Source organism: Otolemur garnettii, unplaced genomic scaffold, assembly GCF_000181295.1.
Source record: "Otolemur garnettii isolate 467f Iridium unplaced genomic scaffold, OtoGar3 scaffold00005, whole genome shotgun sequence".
Lineage (NCBI taxonomy): Eukaryota > Metazoa > Chordata > Mammalia > Primates > Galagidae > Otolemur > Otolemur garnettii.
Window position 1 is genome coordinate 17,065,174 of NW_003852400.1, and position 20,641 is coordinate 17,085,814.

The window sequence follows — 20,641 nt, forward strand, 5'->3', positions numbered from 1 at the left end:
GTTTTGCAAAGCAACTTCGTCACTTTCAGGGATTCCTATAAGGTGAATATTAGTTTTTTTCAAATTATCCAAGAGCTCTCTGAGAGAAAGATCTGTTTTTGCTCTCCATTTCTTCTGATCTTTGTGCTCTTGGGCTTGTTCAAAAGCTTTGTCTTCAATGTCAGAGACCCTTTCTTCAGCCTGTTTCACTCTGTTACAGAGGGATTCTCCCATATTTTTCAGATCTTTGAGAGATATGAATTCTTGTCTCAATGTTTCAAAATCTTTGATCATTTTATCTTTGAAATCATTGAATTCTTGAGACATCTTTTGAATACTTTCTTGAAGTTCTAGCTCTTTCCTTTCTTCCATTCTGTTAATCTTATTTGCTATCCAAATTCTGAACTTGATTTCTGACATCTCAGCCATCTGTTTATGGTGGGATCTTCCACTGCATCTGTCACATCCTTTCTTGTGGGAGGTGATGTACTCTGGTTATTCATATTACAGGAGTGTTTCCACTGATTCCACCCCATGCTGGATTTACTTGATTTGGCTAGGTGAGCAGGTAAAAGGAAGTTGGTTTGGGGGCTCTGGGAGTAGTATTTTACTAGCCCTTTTGTGCAAAGACTAGGACCAGTTTCTGTACCTTTTCCCCTAGAGCTTTGCCAAGGATGCGTATAGTGCTACAGTCTGAGAGCCTGGGGGCCTGCTTAGTGTGGTGGGGCTGAGTGTCTCTATCTTGTTTTCGGCTGGTCTCTGATCTACCTTAGAAAATCAATTACTCTGAGTTAAAGTCTCAGCTGTGGAGAAATATCAGCAATTAAGTCACCCCTCCCCTCGCATGTGACAGTTCGGCAAGGAAAACCACGCCTTCCCATAGCCACACCCCCAGGGTACCACTTTGGATTCTTCTCGGGTGATTGGCCCAGTTCAAGAGATCTAAATCAAGTATCCCAGTCAGCACTGGTCTCAAGTGGGGGAGTTCACAAGGTCTCTGGCATCTATACAGCAGGGGTCTTCTGACAGCTTGGATATGACTCGCTCCAGTGCTCCATGGGGTCAGAAGGACCTACCCAGCAAATAAATTAATCTAGGAAGTTTGATGCCTCCTTCCCCACCTTGCACCTTTGTCACACCCAATCACTGGAGACCCCGCAGGGCTGTGACCCAGTTGCCCAATAAGCAAGTGTGGCAAGGCTTTGTGTCTGCCAGAGTCAAAGTAGAGTCAATGCTACTTCCACTCAGTTACTGCTTTTTGTCCCCAGTCAGCAGAGGGAGCTGAAGTTTGTCGGCCTCAGGCATTCTATGGCAGCTAGAGAATATTCCACCTGGGCTCAATCTTAACCTGGAATTTGTTTTCTTGATGTCATGGCTTGCCTCAGTGGAGAAGACGTGCATTTATCTATCTCTTCTCTCAGCTTGGCTTTCCTCCTTCAGCTTCGTTGGGTTCTTGTTGGCAGTTATCTCTCCCCCTGAACTGGAGTTTATGTTGAAAACTAGCTCCAGTCAGCCCTCATCTCCTATTCCTCCATATTCTTATTGAATGTGAAAATTGGAGTAAGGGAAGATAGTCAACCCGAGGATTTAGCAAAGTACAAAACACATTGAAACCAAACGAACAAATAAACAGACAAAAATGTTACCAGACACACACAAGCACACAGATGCTCAATCAGAAACAAGTAAACAGTCAAAAAAAAAACAAAACAAAGAAAAAAAAATGGTAATCATAAAATGATAAAACAAAAAAAAAACCAAGAGTATTTGTCAGATGTAATCATTCTCAGCAATCATAAGAAGAGAAGGAGAGGAAGAGAGAAGAAGAAAGGAAAAATAGTATTAACAATAAAAATAAATAAATAAAAAGACTTAACAGTAACACCTACAAAAAAGGATTAAGAAAAAAAAAGAAGGGGGGACCACCAAGAAAAATGTTATTCTTATGAATATATACCAATATACCACTTTATATACGAGGTTGAGATTCGACTTTAGTGGGAATATGTTTATGTTGCAATATACTTTCTAGACAGCAGGTGGCGCTGTGAGTGGCTCCCAGGCTAAAACAAAAAAAGGAAAAAAAAGAAAGAAAGAAAAACAACAACAAAAAAAGGAGTCTTTGCTGGCAAGTTGCACAAATTCTCCCTACATCAGTTCCCATAAAGTGTGAGGTGTCCTGAACCAGTTTCAGATGCAGGATGACTGGCTACAGGTGAGATTGAGCTCTCCAAACTCCTGGAAGAGGTACTATGGAGATGCCATTTTTGAAGTTTTACAATATGTCTGGTTCCTGGCTGGCTGCCCAGCCTTGGCTGACCTTTTCCAGGTGGCACTCCTATCTGTCCTCCAAACTCAGCACAGGAGTCCACGCTTCACCAATTTTTTCACTCAACTTCTAGTTTCTCCTCAAACTGGAAATTGTTATGTTCGGTGGGAAAAGGGCTGGGTGCTGCTTGGGCCAGCTGCTTTAGCGCCATGGCACAGAGTTTTCAGTCCGTTTCTGTGGGGAAGGGGCTGATTACCACTGATTCCCACGGATTCAGCTTCAGTGCAGCGCCACAAAGACTTCTAAAATTACAAAATGAATCAGTTCCTAAGTGGAATCCTTTCCCTTCAAATTTCTTTCTGGTTGCCTGGACCCCTGACACTCCAAACTGGGTCCAAAGGACTCACTCCCCTTTCTGGTTGCCAAATTCCACTTGGAAGTCCCCGCCTCACCACACTCTCTGCAAAACACCCAAACTCCCCACAAATTGGGGAAGGGAAGAAGTCCTTCGTGGGGGAGGGATTGGTTTCTGCCTTCTCAGGCCTCTGGCCGCTGGCGCCATTTCAGCTGCTGCTCCAAGTTTTTTCTGGCAGATATAGGGTTCTGGGTTACACTTCCAATCCAGCAATTCACCTCTTTGCTGCACACCCTGCATTGCTTGTCTGTGCCAGCACTCCACTCAGGGAAAGATCCAGCCCCCCCACACCTGAAACTTAGAGGACAGTTGACTTAGTGATACATCCCCTCTGCCATCTTGCTCCACCTCCCAATTTGAAATATTTTCATCAAACTGGTGAACATAGCCTTTGTGTCATTTTCTTAGTTATTGTGTTAGGATGTTTATATTCTAGTCTTAGAAAGATTCTCTTGTACCCTTGCAAGATAAACCATAGAAGTTATTCCTCCAATCACTCTCCCTCCAGCCATCCTCCTCCCCTCCCCCTGCCCCCTCAAAATTAAACTCTCATATATCATAATTATGTTGCTTAGATTTTTTTTTTCTTTCTCTCTCTCCTGCCATCTACCATTTTTCCTTAAAGGGTAAGAATGCGACTAGTAGGTATTCCATCTTACCTAACATACATTTTTTTAGTATGCATACTGTAAAAGATAAAACAGATTCACTTTTACCACTTGCTTTGCAAAATACTATGTTTTTCTCATTATTATTTGCAAGTGTGTGAAATAGCATATATATATTCCATGAGCTATTCTGCATAAGAGCTGATTTATGACATGATCACATGCCTTTGATGGACATTTTTTCCCAAATGGTTTATTTTTTTCTTTCAACTGAGGAAGGCTACAGACAATTATGGTATACCTCGTCTATAAATAAATGAGTTATTATCAGAACAAGGGAAGAAAAGCACAAACTTGGGCACACCTAAAAGCCAGAAGGCTGACAAAATTGGACTTTTGGATTCTTGGAAGTCCTCTCCCTCTGTCCATTAACAAACAACACTCTGTTCATTAGACAAACCCATTCTTAGAATATATATTTATTCACTTTGCTGTAACCTTCTTCAGAAACATGGTAATTTCAGTTAGCACTTTGTTACTGTTTAGTGGAGGGACATTGGAAACTCCTATTATAATTGTTGATTTTAGGCCAGGTGCGGTGGCTCACACCTGTAATCCTACCATTCTGGGAGGCCAAGGTGGGTGGATTGCTTGAGCTCACTAGTTCAAGACCAGCCTGAGCAAAAGCGACACCCTATCTCTATTAAAAATAGAAAAACTGAAGCAAGAGGATCACTTGAGCCCAAGTTGAAGGTTGTTGTGAGCTATGACACCGCAGCACTCTACCCAGGGTAAGAGTTTGAGAAAACTCTTTCTCCACAATAGTAATAATTGTTGATTTTCTCTTTGTAGCTTTATCCATTTTTGAAATTTCATGTAAAATTTATCATTATGGTGTTATCTCCATTAATTTGCCCTATTGTTTTTATGAAGTAACCTTTATTCCTTTATTCCTGCATCTTTGGTTTGAAATCTATTCTATCTTACAGTAATAAAGCCTCTCTGGATTTTTTTCATTGACTAGTGTTAGTATGATACATCTTTTTTACAATCTTTTCTTCTAATTCATTGTGCTTTTATTTTTTAAGTTTGTTTTCATAGTCAACATATAGTTGCATCTTACTCTTTTATCTAAACTGATACTCTCTCTGCCTTTTAATTCTAGTATTTAAACTATACATTTAATTTATTGTTGGTATGCTTAGATTTGCATTATCCTGCTATTTGTTTTATAATTGTTCCATCTATTGTAGCTTTTTTCTGCCTTCTTTTAGAGTGAGTAAATTTAATGATTTATCTCTTGTTGTCCTATTGACTAAAACACTTTGTTTTATCATTTATTGGCTGATGTGCAGTTTAGAGTATATGTCTCTAACTAATCACAGTCCACTTTCACTTGTTTTTATTCTACTTCATATACAGTATAAGAATGTTTCAGCAGTATACTGTTCTTTCTCTTTCCCCGGGCTTTATGCTATTGTTGTTGTATATTTTATTTATAAGGTTGACATAAACCTTGAAAAATATCCAGAGATGTTGAAATAGCATGACTTACTCCTTATGTATTTAATCCTTGTAGTTACCATTTCTTCTGTTCATTCTTTTGTGTAGACACACTTTTCCATCTGATGTCAGTTTCCTTTTTTCTACTGATATCCTCTAAGACTTCTTAACGTGTGTCTGCTGGTGATTCTAGCAGCTTTTGCATGTCTGGAAACATCTATATTTCACCTTCTTTTTAAAAAGATATTTCACTTGGTATAAAATTTTATTTCGGCAAGATTTTATTCTTCCAGAAATTCAAAAACATTTCTCTACTGTAGTCTCACTTGCAGTTTCCAGTGAGAATTCTTTTGCCATCCTGTTATTTTTTTCTTCTGTTCATAAATGTATCTTTTTTCTTCTGGATGCTTTAACAGTTTGACTTTGTTACTGGTTTTGAAAAGTTTTATTACAATGAGGCTTAGTGTAATTTCCCCCACATTTCTGTTCTTGAGGTTTATTGGTAGATCTGTGTGTTTATAGGGTTTAGAAAATGAGAAAATTTTTCCACCACTGTATTTTCAAATATTCTCTCCTTCTTCTTCAGAGACTCCAACTACATACTGCTCAATGCTCACTATCTCTTCTTTGCGTTGTGAGCATGCAGAATACAGTTCTGTCTTCTTAATGCTCTTCTCTGCTAATTCCAGCATCTGTGTCAGTGCTTTATAGATTCCGATAGTTGATTATTTTCCTCATTGTTGGCTGTGCTTTTCTGTTTCTTTGCATGCCTGGTAATCTTTGATTAGATGCTACGTACCAGTAATTTTTCCTTGTTTCTGCTGGCTATTTTTTGTATTGCATGTCCTAGAGTTTGGTCTTGTGATTCAGCTAAAGTACTTGCCATCAGTTTTATACATTATTTCTTGCCTTTATGATCTGTGAGGCTAGTCTAAAATTATGCTCAATCCATGGCCAATTATTCTTGACTGAAACAACACTTTCCTAAATTCTCCACCCTGCATCTTAGAACTGTTTCCAGTTTCATTGGTGAGAACAGAAACTGTTCCTTGTCTTATATGAATGCCGGGCACTATTACTTTTTGTTTGTGTTGTTTTCTGGCTTTTAAAATTTATTTCACTTGACTCTTTTCCTGGTCTGAAGTAGTTTCCTCACCCAGATGCATTGATCAGCACCCTGAAAATGTGAGCCATATTTCTGGTATTTTTTTCTCTATGCAGACTTGAACACATAGCCCTGGCTCAGTGGAATCTGTGGCAAGATGTCTTTAAATAAATTATCTTCTTCCAGTTTTCTGTGTTCTTTAAAACATTTTGACTTTGCTGATTCCCTCAAAACAAAAAATCTCTTATCTCTCCCTGCATAGTTCCAAAGCATGTTGTGTGTGCCCTTGTTAAGAAAGTCAGCACTATTTTGTAGACGGATCTGCTTACTTTCTGTCTCTCTTGATGGGAAAATAATTGATTTGTACATTGATGACCCCATAGTAGGAATAGTAGGAATTAATATAGTAAGAATTAACAGTATTGGTTGTTAGGGGAATAAGATAGACTTCTCAATCATTTTTATAACTCAAAATAAAAATATAGCCTTAGAATCTAGGAGGCTGGTAAAAGAAAGAGGTGTACCCTAAATTTTCAAACAAGATTCCAAAAATGAGTTAAGTATTAATTGTTTTGAGGATATGAATCAATTTCCTCACTTAGTTTATACAAGTTTAACGTTCTGGTAGTACCAAATATCAAATACATATAATATATAGTAGTTCATGTTCAGTATTAACTGGGGGGGGAACCTCTTCCTGAACACCCATCTTCTCTTTTTGACATGGTGAAACTGCATTTTATGTGCACTCTTAAATTGTGTAGGATGATCTCCAAAAGATCTATTGTAAGACAAACCCCTATTTTAAGAACTAGGTTATCAAGCATATGGGGTCTGAAGAAGTGTGAGTAGAAAGGACAAATAAATGGGGATTTTATAACCCTTTTTCTCCTGTCTTCTAAACAAGGCTATCTACCCTTTAATGTGCAGATCTCTGCTGTTTATAAGCTCCAGGGAACTACTGAGATTTTTTTTCCTGGTCACACAAGGAGTATAATTTTATTTCTTGAAATTTTTTTATTTTTTAGAGACATCTGAGATATTTGTCAAGAATGGTATTCTGGTTGACTCCACTGTTCTCCCTGTAGCTGTTTCTAGTTCTGTGACGTTCTTGTTCTTTGTACTCAGAATATTTCCCTCTTTGAAAGGCTGTTCTGCCTCCATCTTTAGATACGTTGCTTAGATTCACTTATCTGGCCATCGTCTCCATGAACATGTTCTCTTTCAGGAATGAAGCTGATGATTACACGTTCGTCCTTTGCTCTATGGGTGGCAAATAGTCTGCTATAGTATTAATACCTCACTTAATAGCTGCGCAGTTTTTCTATACCTGGAAAATATCGTTTACATTTGATTTGGAAAATGAAAACAAATCAAACACGTACAGGTATTAGAGTGGATAAAAATCACTTTGTATGAGCTAAGAGAGGCCCATCTTCAAATACGCTCCCAGTTCAGGATTAAGCCCCACACTTCAAGTTGTTCATTTGATTGTGGCTATTTCTCAATTTATTCAATATCAGTGGGTGTTGTTGTTAGTGGCAGATTCTAAAGCAGAAATCTAAATAGCGAATGACCAGCATCCCATGTGCATCTAAGTCAATTGTCTTAGAGAAAAGATTAATTAAAAGAAATAGTAGCTTAACTTAAATTAAACAAGGCCAAACCTCTATCCTGAGTTTAAATTCCTGATCCATTTCTGTTTTCCTAGATTCAGATAGAAATATGCAGTTGAAAAATATCCCTAACCAAAAAGAAAAATGAATGAAGAATCACATTTAGAACTTGGATCTAAATCTTTCACAGTAAAAGATGCTCTCTGCTGAAACGAGCTCATTCCACTCAGTGTGTTCAAAAAAGCATCAATTGTATAGGTGAGGAGCAAGGACAGGTGGGCAGAAGAAGGCGCACCCCATAACCTCCTCTCCCTTTATGCCTATTCATATATTGCATACTTTTCCCTGTTGATGTTCTCCACAGGTACACAGATGATGGCAGTTATATAGCCACGGTCATCCCAGCAAGGACTGGGGTCCAGCTTTACAGCACATTTCTGCAATGACTGTGAGAGGCTTGGAAAAATAACCTAGTTGACAACTACATTTATCTACTAAATTTATCTTGGAGCAGAAAAGAGCAGCAATGGAGAAGATACTTCTACTCTCCCTCTCCACAAAATCATTTCTGCTCCCTCTCCAGAAAGTCATTTCTGCACTCAGGATAGTTTAATAAGGAGTCTTGGAGATAGAAAAAAATGCATTACTTATTTATAGTATCCTCTCTGTTTTTCTTGTTTTTCCACAGAGATTGAAAGAATTAAAGCAACGGGAATTTGCTCGAAATGTAGCTTCCAAGTCATGGAAAGATGAGAAGAAACAAGAAAAAGCACTTAAACGACTTCATCAACTGGCTGAGTTAAGGCAGCAGTCAGAATGGTAGGAATGAGAGGTGTCTGGGATCCTTCAGAACTCTTCAACCTGTGGGAAAAATTCAAAGCCAAATCTACTAGGTTCACTGTAACAATGTAAACAATAATTAACCAACAGATATGTTGGAAGGCAAATGTTCCTAATAGTTACAGTTTCATAAGTTAATTACATTTGGCACCAAATTTCTTCCTTCTCAGTATTGTTAATTTTAATGTACTCTACAATGAAATGATTCAAGAATGATTCTAATACACTACTATTTATTTTACCTAACTGACTTGAATTGACTGATAGTTTCTTAATATTTTTTTCAGTGTGTAGTAATAATCTTATAAAACATAAATAGTACGGTATCTAAGAGAAGAGAAACAAATCTTCTGTACATTCTTCTGTAAACACCCTAACCTAGAATAAAGTCATTATCACTGTCTGGCTGACAAACACGATGTAATTAATGAAGTTAAATTTACCACATAGTGCCATTTAATTTGATAATTATGATGTAACAAGCATTACACTACTACATTCTTGTAGCTGAAAAATAGCAGTTTTACAAACACTTGGAACCACTGAATGTTTCAGAGTTGTTACCTGAAATGCAAGTAAATTTTCAGATTGTGACTTGTGCTCAAATGAGTCATAATGCAGAACACTAATGTAGCTAATTAGTGTACTTGACAGAAACCTGATAAATTGTGAAATTTATAGCTCTGTGCCAAGAATTGAAACCCCTGTTGTTTAAATGGAAAATAATATACAATAAATATTATAGCAGTGAGGGGCTCAATTATATCACCACAGAATATTAGACTTTAAATGTGATTCCAAGGAAATATTTATTTTTTTAGGATTAATTATGAGTAGAAATAAAATAATCAGGCTTGTGTATATTTATGTTTTTCTAACTCTTAGAATAATTAGTTTATGAAAATAATAAAAGATTGTCTTATTAAAAATAAATAAGAAATTTAAAACAAAGAAAAATAAAGATATAACATACATCCCCATTTTGCATGCAAAAATGCAGCCTCTGGAGTCCCGTACAATCCTCAGGTCAAATGGGGTAAATTCCACCATGGAGATATATCCTTTAGACAGGTCCTTTGAGGCCACTGCAGTAAAGCTGAGTAGTCTTAACAAACATAATTTTGGGCTTGATGCCTGTACCTTAGTGGCTAGGGCTCCAGCCACATACACCGGGGCTGGCAGGTTTGAACCCAGTCTATGCCTGCTAAAGACAACAATGATAACTACAACAAAAAAAGCTGGGCATTGTGGCAGGCACTTGCAGTCCCAGCTACTCGGGTGGCTGCAGCAAGAGAATTGCTTAAGCCCAAGAATTTGAGGTTGCTATGAACTGTGATGCCACAGCACTCTACTAAGGGTAACATAGACTCTGTCTCGAAAACAAACAAACAAAAAACCCCACATAATTTTGGTTCTTTTGATTTTATGAAAGTTATTGTCACACTTACGCATTTCTACTCATCTATTCTGTATTTTCTTCTGGGAGAAATTTTAAAAAGATTAGAGAACTTTCATAAGGATGATGGTCATAGTGATGATGATGATCATGATAACAAAGATGATGACTTTGTATAGAAGTCTAGGATTGCCAGAGTTACCCAGTATGGGCCTTCAGAATTAAAAGGTACACTCTTAAGTTTCAGCTGTCCCTCTGGAAACCTTATTTGCTAAACAAACACAAACCTAACCACCATATTTAGGTTGGTGTCCTGTATAAAGGTAGGTAAGTTCTCTAGTCACGATGTGTCTATATTTCAGGAAAAAGAAAAGTAGTTATCTATCTAGATATGGAAATTAGAAGTAGGAAAATTATTTCACTCTCTTTCCCTACTCACCACCTGCTCTCCAGCCAGTTGCTATCTCTGCTTAAACAGCTTCATGATTGAAGGGAATTCACTTAAGAGGATTATAAATATTTTTATTTTGGCAGCTTAATTGATAAATGGTATTAAAAAATTAAAGACAAAAATATTGTAGGCATTACCTCCCTCCTGAGCAACCATTCTTTGTCTTTTATCTTCACGATGAAGGCTTCTGAGTCGGATGATCCAGAGAACAAGATCCTTCTATGACACTGTGAATAAGAAACATTAACTTACTGATAGTAAGAATATTTGAAAAAGTGATGGCAGAAAACTGGTAATGGACCTAATGATGAATAGTCAACTTTGGCCACCTCTTAGGTAGTTCTACCCAATGCAAAAGTGGTCCCTCAGCAAGACCAGTTATTGTATGTGCGGATATCCACTCTTTCTGTATGTGAACTGCTCATATGAATAAGTCTAAATATAGTATGTCTTGATATGGAAAATTTTCCAAAAATTAAAAATTTGGCATTGTTGATTCTGAGAATATGATTTCTTATTTAAGATAATGTGAGACATTAAGAAATGACACCATTTAAAGAAATCATATCATTTTGATGTGTGTTATTTCCTGTTTGAAAGTATACTATTTTACAGAGGAGAAAGTGAATTAAACTGTACAATTGTTAAGTTGCTGAGTATTAGAACTTTGGGAGAACTATTTGAATGGACAATCCATTAAGAAGAATTAATGGGATAACTTTATAGTCCCTTTCTTACTAGCCATTATTAAACTTTGTTTAGAGAGACTGGAATGGTGGATGCCAAGGCCTGCTCTGTGGGGAAACCATTTTAGTCAAAGCATATAAACTCTCAGATATAAGATAAATAAGTTCTGAGAATCCATATAGAGCAGAATGACTATAGTAAATAATACTGTATGTTTATTTGAAATGTTCTAAGAGAGTGAATCTCAAGTGTCTTAATTTCCCACGTACAAAATGGTTAAGTGGTAAGTATGTGTATGATGGATGTGCCAATTAACTTATTGTGGTCATCATTTCACAATGTATACATACATCAGATTATCACATTACAGACATTGGATATACACTTTTTATTTTTTAATTATGCCTCAATAAAGCTATAAAAAATTAAAGCTTTAATAATAAGATACAAATGTGTATGAAAATAATAGATTTTAAAAGACCACAGAGAGAAAATTAGGATTTTCCAAAATATTAAAGTAAACTAGATTTAAGAAAAAGGGAATTAAAGGTCATAAAACAATAAGATTAAAAAAATTAAAGCGAAAAAATAAAAGCTATTAAAGATTAGCAATTAGGATAAAAAGTTAAAGCTTATGAAAAATCTATAACCATAAATGCAGATTAGGTCATAAAATGAGAATAAGAATTAAGAACAAGAAGTTAAGATAAAAATACAACATGAAAACAATCAGACCAAAGAGGTTTAAAAATAGTTAAAAGAATATAAAAGAAGGAAGAAGCTTTTGTATTAGAGAAATAAATGGTAAAATACAATAGCAATAGAAAATAACATTTAAATTAACATAAAGCAAGAAAATGCACAAAATAATACCAGGATAATAAACAAGAATATTATTAAGAAAAGTGTGTGTAGAAAATATAATAAAGAAATGCTAAAATATCTTCATAATAATAGAATCAGGAAGAGAAGAACAGTTATGTCTATCTAGCAGACTTTTGAAGTAATTTCTGCTGGGTTTAACACAGGTAATGATAGCAGATTGATTGACGTTCCTGGAGAAGGTAACTTAATTCAGAAGTACAATTTCTACTTAATCCAGAGTGTGGCTACAAAGATGAAAAAGAATCACTTTGGCACCAAGTCAAAGTTCAATACTGCAGCTGTCCGAGCCTTCTCTCCTCAGGCTCCGTCTATCTTCTGGCTGCAGACACTTAAAAGACCAATAACATTGTGGTAAGCTTGTATGTTCCTTATTTTTCTTTATGCTAAAAAATATTTGATAACCCCCACACTATCTTAGAGTTCCTCTCTGTTTCTCATGTTAAATATGCCTAAAGGCTTCTGTCAACATGAAAAGAGGATTCGCAAAAGGGAGATTAATGTGAGGAATATTGAGAGAGTTTTCATTAGGAAACAGTTACCGTACAGAAGAGAATACAGATTTAGAAAATGTCTAAATTTCTTTAGTTTTCTGTAAGATTCAAGGAACACTGTAAATCTAAAGCTACAGCCGTTAATTCATGATGAGGAAATAAACTGAAGTCATTAAAAATGAAATGGGGGCTGAAGTTACTGTTTGTAAATTAAAATCCATATGGGCATGGATTGTAACCAGCAGACTGAACATTGTAAAAACTCGAGTCGACAAAACGGAAACTTAATACTAGAAAATATCCCTAAACGACAGCAAGAGACTAAAGAGAGTAGAGAACAGAGTAAGTACCAAAGGAAACACTCAAGAAAGCCAGTAATTTCAGCATTTAAATTCTAGGACAAGAAACTAGAGATGGAGCAGTAATCAGAGAAATCAGAGACAAAAATAGTCCTAAGCTGATGAACTTTAATTTGAAAGGGCCCAAGAAGTACTAGTAAAAATTAAGCCAAATAAACCAATCTGTACCTATATTCTCATAAAATACTATAGATGAATAAAATATCTAATAAATATAATAATATTTATGTGACAAGTATATAAATAGGTCATAATACGTAAAAAGGAAAAATTTAAAACTCATACAAACACACAAGTAGTTGCATTCCAAAAATGAATAAAAGGAAGCTAATTAAATGTGTGTGCAACATTACACATGTAAAGGCAGTGAAGCAAAGTGAGGGAAACCTGGTAGACAAGGAGTGTGACTCTGGTGTTCTAGGCTGATTGGCCAAATAATTTTAAGTGAAGCCCGAAGAGTCTGAATTTGACCTACATGTGCAGATGGCATCAATTGTTTTAGTATATGTTATATTAAAGCAACAAATGAATGGATAAAAGTAAAATAAAAACCTAATTTAGGAAAGCACACACATGGAGCGTGTGGGACAAGCAAAGAAGCCAACGATGAGATAAATAATACGATTTATGTGGCCTTTCTCCTAGGGGCGCCTTATTTTACACTAAGCATGTACAGGTAGAACAATAAAAGAGTATATAATCATAATCTAAAGACTTTCATCTGTACATATATTGGCATTTCTGTTTTCTGTATGACTTATTTGTGCAGCTCAGTAAATGAATAGTCTTTTTAAACTTTAAAAGATAAAACGCACACATTCAGAAATGGTAGAAAAAATATATTGGTTAGAAAGGCGCAAAGAAAAATATTTTAAAATCCTCATTGCAGACATTGAGATGGCTCGTAAATGTGTGTGCTCTATTAGACATGGAACTACTCAGATTAGTGACAAATCACAGGAAAAAACTAACTGTTCTGTTTCAAAGCAGCAAACAAAAAGAAATTATACAACTGAGAAACCCAGAAACTATACCATGCTAGAACCTGTGCCAAAAATCAAATTTAATTTTTTTTTTATCTTTTGGAAATGACTTTTAATTTATTTCATTTGATATTTAATGTTTCAGCACTGATTGGAAAACTCTTCGTAATGCTAAATCACTATTCCAAAGGGTTGATAGCTTCTGGGTGACATATTGATGCAAATGCAATACTTGTTTCCTTCTGCAGCTACAGCATGAAGATATTCACTTGCTATTGCCTTTTAGTAATTTTGAAATATTACACTCAAACAATGCATTTTAGAAACAGCCACTATAAAAGTGAAACTGAGCTGTGTAAGCACGTCTAAAATGGTTATAATATAGAAGATGCAGTTCTTAAACTATAAAATAACATATTAGAAACACCATGAAATCTTCACGTACAAATACAAGTTCAAATATAAAATGTTAATGATGTAAATATGTGTTATCTTTCAGTGTTTCTGGAAATGGACCAGCATACAAAGCCCCCAGGGTAACCACAGAAAAGCAACTCCAGCAAGGAATTTTCACAGTTAAGAACAGTAGAAAGGTATCCTGCACGAAGAATGCACTTCTCCTTAGAGGCAAAAGTCTCCCCAGAAGCACTTCTGATAAACAGCGTTCCACCATGCCAAATCGACTCCAGTTACAAACAGACAGACGTTATTTGTTTGGAAATCGGATATCACAAACATCTTCAGATCTTAGCAATGTAAATCACAGGACAGGGGTATCATTTTCTTTTTCCAAAAAAGTGCATCTAAAATTAGAATCTTCAGCATCAGTTTTCAGTGAGAACGCAGAAGAAACTCATGATTGTAACAAGTCACCCCTTGTTAAAACCAAAAAACCCACGGAGAAATGCAAGTGCTGCAGGTTTGCAAATGACAATACACACCTTACAAAGGAAAAAGATGCAAACATCTCACCGAGCCATCTGGAAAGGGTTTTACATAATACCTTCTCTATAAACTCTAAAATTTTGCAAGACAAAAATGACTCTGTTGATGGAACACAGAAAGACTCAATTGGCATTCATGCTTCATTGTCTAAATCTAACATTCATCTTTCAGATGTGGATTTTACGCCTTCCAGTAGAGAAAAAGAAAGTAGAAACACAATGAGGAACACTTCAGGAAATCACACGAATCATCCATGCCAAGCAAATGCTTCCTTCAGCCCACCAACCATTTACAAGCACAGTGATGCCAGAATATTTGAATGCCTGGATGAGTTTTCATCGTCAGAGCCAAGTGAAAAAAACAGTACCATGTATTTGAATCCAAATTCCAGAATGGAGAACCGAGAAAGATCTTTAGATAAAACAGAAAGAGTTAGCAAAAATGTTCAAAGACTTGTAAGAGAAGTGGCATCCAAACCATTGCCGTTTCTCCACGTACAAAGCAAGGATGGCCACACCACCCTTCAATGGCCTACAGAACTTCTGCTCTTTACAAAAACAGAACCCTGTATCTCTTACGGCTGCAACCCATTATATTTTGATTTTAAGCTTTCTCGGAACACAAAGGATAGCCCTAATCTCCAGGACTTAAAAACAGAATTGGGTAAGGAACCCCTGGAAATGAAGAATACCATAGAGAGCCAGGTCTCAAGTTTAATAAAAGACCAACAAAAATTGATCCAAGAAGATAATCAGTCTCTGAAACCAAAGATGATGATAGCTAACCAGGATTGGGAAGATTTCCAGAGAAAACATAATTTGGCCTGCAGTGACTCTGAGCCAAATAAGAGTGAACATAATTTTAGTGCAAATCAGTTGCAAGTGAAAAATCCTGAAGTGCCTGCTTACCTCAATAAGTCTCTAAAGGATTGTGTCAGAGAAAATAATAATAATAGCGATAATGAACTTAAGGAACCTTCAGGGACCCATTGGCGAAGCTGCCAGAGGGTAGTTCTCAATGATGCAAATGAGGGCCTGTCTTTTCCTCCCTACATCTCTAGAACTAAAAAGCATAAACTGATCCCCTGTGATGCTCATTCAGAGTTTGAAGATGAAAGCCAATTCAACTGTAATTCTAGTCCTTCTACAGTGGGTGATCACAGCAACCCCGGGAAGGACCTCAGTGCAATTTTGAATACTAGCCACATCAGGATGGCCAGGCACATTTCTGGATGTGGAAACCAAAGTCACAAGGCATGCTTTCTAAAATCCTCTCCGAATGGACGCTCTAGCCCTTCGGACACATCCCCTAGCAAAATGTCCAGCTTGAGAAGTACTTATTCGAGTCATAGGTTCAATGAGCCTGGCAACAGTAATCTGCTCTACTTTTGTAAAAGAGAACACAACTCAGTTGAAAGGCACAAATGGAAACGCAGAAAGCACAATTGCCTCTACTTGTCTGATGAGATAAAGAGCCACCGGCTACAGTTGGAAACACAGAAGGAAAGGACCTGCAAACTGTGGGAATCATTTAAAAGCGAGAAATACTCCAAACATAGACATTGCCAATGCCAAGAGAGACATAAACTGGGGAAAAATCAACAACAATTTTCAGGGACAAAATCTACTAGAATCCTCCATTGTGATTCTGATTCTAGCTCACAGGTCTCCTATGCTGATGGCAGTGAAAAGCCACCTAATTGCCATGGACCGCAGCACAGCAGATTAGGCTCTGACTCAAGAGAGAGAATTTATTACTTCAATAAAAGCAAGGGAAATCTTGAGTCTTTGGACAGCCCTCACATTTGTGATTTGGGATTAGTCAAGCCTGGGAATAGCAGCTGCCTTCCAAGAAACTGTTCCAGTGGCCCTTCAGAAACCCCACAGTTGAGCATTACAAAAGGTGAGAAGACTCTCCTGACAGCCAAAAGCCTTTTAGAACGAGTACAAGCCAAGAAGTGTCAGGAACAATCAACTAATTTTGAGGTCTCTTCAAACAATTGTAAAAATGAATTAGAGGCTCATTCACAAAATCAGTGCACAATTCAACTTGTACCACCGGACTGTAACCCACCAGCATTGCCTTTGTCTGAAAAAAGACAGTATACAACTAAAAGGAGAAATGATAAAGGCAGTGTCATTTCAAGGACTACTGAGAAAGAAGAAATCAAAAGTTCACAGACAAGTAATATTGCCATTTTAGCAGACCCTGATATTGATGATCATCTTTCTAAAGGCATAATTCACATAGTACCAGAGTCTCAGCCACTAAACATAAAAAGGTACCCAACAACAAAAGAACAAACAAAACCTTTAATTAGTGAAGTCCAGCCTTTTATTCAAAGCTGTGACCCCACCCCAAGTGATTTCCCTGGTGCTTTTCCATCTCATAGATATACTGGTTTTACCGACTCAAGAGAGACCAAAGAGGACCAAATAAATCTAGACTTACAGGATGTAAGCACGCATATGAATCATGTAGAAGGAAATATCAGCTCTTACTATGACAGAACTATGCAGAAGTCTGACAAAGTGGAAGACGAATTAGAAATGTGTCATAAATCTCTCTCTCCCCCTTTAATTCAACAGCCCCTAACGTTTTCTCCTGATGAAATAGATAAGTACAAGTTCCTACAGCTCCAAGCCCAGCAGCATATGCAGAAACAGCTCCTCTCAAAGCACCTGCGAGTTGTGCCTGCGGCCGGGCTGACTGCCTTCTCCCCGGCCTCCGCCGTGCAGACAGTGCCAGTTCACCAGCACGCGTCCATCACCACCATCCACCACACTTTCCTGCAGCACTTTGCTGTTTCTGCTTCCATAAGTTCTCACAGCAGTCACCTCCCTATCGCTCATCTGCATACCCTGTCGCAGCCACATTTCGCTCCCATCTCGTTCTCAGCTCTGACTCCAACCTTTATCCCCGCACACCCGACTTTCCTAGCAGCTCCTCCCCTGCATTTTGTTGCTGCCCCCTTCCACTCGTCACACATAACACTCCAGCCCCTGCCCTCGACAGCATTCATCCCCACGTTATTTGGCCCTCACTTAAATCCAGCCACGACTTCTATCATCCACTTGAATCCTTTAATCCAACCAGTGTTCCAAGGTCAAGATCTTTACCGTCATTCTTGCTCCACTCAGATGCAACATGGAATGAAAGAGGCCTTAAATGTCTCAGCGCAATTGAAGTAACAAGTGTTAGAGCCCCCCTGGTGGATAAATAAAATAAATTGTCCCCACCTACCAAATGATACATTTAAAGTGGTCTAATTATAAGATTTACATATTACTGCCAAATCAAAATGCAACCAATATGTATATATGAAATGAATTTACCAATATCTGAATAAGAATGTTTTAAGAATTTCTTTCAGCTTACAAAAATAACAAGCAAATATAAGTTTACGGAACAGTAGGGGCAAAAGCGTAAAAGATTTATTTTGGTTAAATTCTCACATAATGTTATAAAATAATAATAGAAAACATTCAAAGAGACCATGAAATCAAATGGGATATAATACCCTATGTTCTAGGTGTTTGTTGACTCAATGAACGAATGTGAGTTTGGTTTTATTTGTCAGATAATAATGAAAGGTCACTGAATGAACCAATTATTAAGAATAATTCCAATATTTATTGTCTAAGCTTTCAATCATTGTAAGCTTAGACAATAAATCTGTTCAATCTGTAACTATTTTAATAGGAAATAAAAGATAGCAAGAGATTTTCTGCTTTTCAAGTTGAAAACTACACTTCAATGAAAAACAATCATAAATTGTATTGTTGAATTTCTTTGAAAGATGAGTTAGCTTCATTTCACACACTATGTCATGATAATTTTGTAATTTTAAGAATCAGCAATATCTAAAATTAAGAATGTTTAATTTTGTATAAGAAAACATATACAAACTATCAGTATTTGATAATGCAAAAAAGAAAAGAAAATATACTCAATAAACATATTGATCAATCTTTCAAATATTATAGGGACTAAAATGTTAAGTGTTTGCTTTTATTCTCTTAAGAAATCTTATGTGTTCCACCAATACATGTTAACCATAAAAGTAAAGATTTAGAAATGCCAGTGCTTTTACATGTTTATTGAGAAAATCTTATGAAATATCTGGTACTTTACTCAACTATACTAGATATTTATAAAACAGTGAATGGTGGTGAGTAAAACCATCATCTGTGTAATTTGGCAAATGATTTCAAATATTTATTCCAAATATTTTCTGGCCCAAATAACTTGCATTTCTTGTCTCTGTAGTTGTGAATGGCCTTCCAGGTAAGTGTATTATTTTAGATTTTTAAAATGAAAAAATAAACTTATATGATAGAGCATTCCCCACAAACATGAGTTTCAGAGAAAATCAAACTAAACAGAAATGGAGGTGGTCATTCATCCACTGCTGTGTAGATGAGGATCAAACTCCTCTACGGCTAGAAGATAAGTCACGAGCTGCAGCCTCGGCCTCACAAGCAAGATACCACCATTTACAGAAGGCATGTTGTGTTTCAGGTAGAGCCAGGCTAAGCATTGGCCCACATTATTTTCTTTAATTTTCATAACAATATTCTGAGATCAATATTATCTCTATTCTTTACCACTCATGAGGAACATAAAAGTGAAAGGTTACATACGTAATACTTGGTAAACAATAGGAAAGAATGTCTTTGATGCAGGAGAGAGAGAAAAGGAAAGGAAGAGATTGAGACAGAGGAAAGTACAGAAAAAAATAAAAAGAGATAAAGTGAATTTGCAATTTTAACATAAAAAATGTAATTTCCAAGACAGCTTCCCACCAGAAACTACGGGATGACAATTTTGGCTGGGACATAGTAGTGACAAAGTCTACCTTATTTTAAAAGAACAGAAAAATTCAAATACCAAGAAACTCTATACTTGCATGAAATTCCATCAAAGACATCAATATTGGGTGAACTCCCCAGAAAAGTGATATAAATGAAATAGTTATTATACAATAAATCACAAATGCCCTACAGGTTAATTTTTAAAAGTAAGAGTGATTAACTATTTCCTAAAACAGATAGCAAAGCGGACACAGAGCCAAGATAATCATAGGAACACAACAGAAATCGTATTTTGGAAAAAATAAAACATCTGATTAATTTTTATAATTGTTTTTATGACAACTTAATCTCTCAGAAGGTTAGACCAGAGACCCTCTACTGAGAACTGAATTTGACTAACAAAGACAGATTTATATGAATTAATAACATGGAAATGACTTCTCTGTCTTGTACTAACAGTGATGAAAGTGTTCACTAATATACGAATTTGGAATATGGGAAAGCAGACATTGCTACATAAATACAAAATAATTTGGACTCCAGGTTGAGAAACTATAAAAATTGTGGCATCACCTGAGGAAAGATGTAATTTTAAAACTTACTTCCCCCAAATCTGGGACAATAGGCTTGAACACTGTATTTTATTTTCCATTTTACCTTCAGAGAAATACACTCTGGGAGAACAACAAAATAAAACAAAGAATTTTTAATATTTAATTCTAAAATAGTTTCATTTGAAAATATTGCCACTGTAATGGATATTTTCAGCATTGTTTTCATCTATTTGACCATTTTTTTAGCATTAAATTTCTTTCATGCCTAAAGCCTGTCATAATTCTTTCATGAAATTATACTTTCACACGTGCCTCATGGAGGCAAGTTTTTGTATCTGCCTTAACATGTAAATGCTTAAGAAAATCTGTGAAATCTTTACACACCTATACACACATGTGCATGTAACACATACTTAACTATTAATCTATATATATATTTCTTAGAAATTAAGAACTACTCTGCCATCAGATAGCCTCAACAGATTCAGATATAGCTAAAGCACATTAGCATGAAGAACTGAAAATTTGGGAAAGTTCATCTTCCTAATAATTCCCTGCCAAATTCAGCAAGAATCAAACAATGGGGCTATAACAATGAATGTTGAATTTCAACATTCTTTTTTAAGTTCACCTTTGCAAACATTATAAATAGAATAAAATACATGAAATTATTAGAATATGAATAATAATTTTAAAAGTCCCCAATTCTCAGAGTTTCTTAGGCAGACATTTCATAAAATG

The 20,641-nt window shown here is 36.2% G+C and overlaps 1 protein-coding gene across 1 annotated transcript in view; it reads left to right on the forward strand.

Annotated features, from left to right (window-relative positions):
• The window catches only part of ZNF804B (zinc finger protein 804B), a 503,980-nt gene extending 486,257 nt beyond the window's left edge, over window positions 1-17,723 (forward strand). The window contains exons 3-4 of the mRNA XM_003782809.1: window positions 8,184-8,314; window positions 14,087-17,723. Coding sequence (XP_003782857.1) covers window positions 8,184-8,314; window positions 14,087-17,723 — 3,768 coding nt within the window. The remainder of the gene's footprint in view (window positions 1-8,183; window positions 8,315-14,086) is intronic.
• The last annotated feature ends 2,918 nt before the right edge of the window (window positions 17,724-20,641 follow it).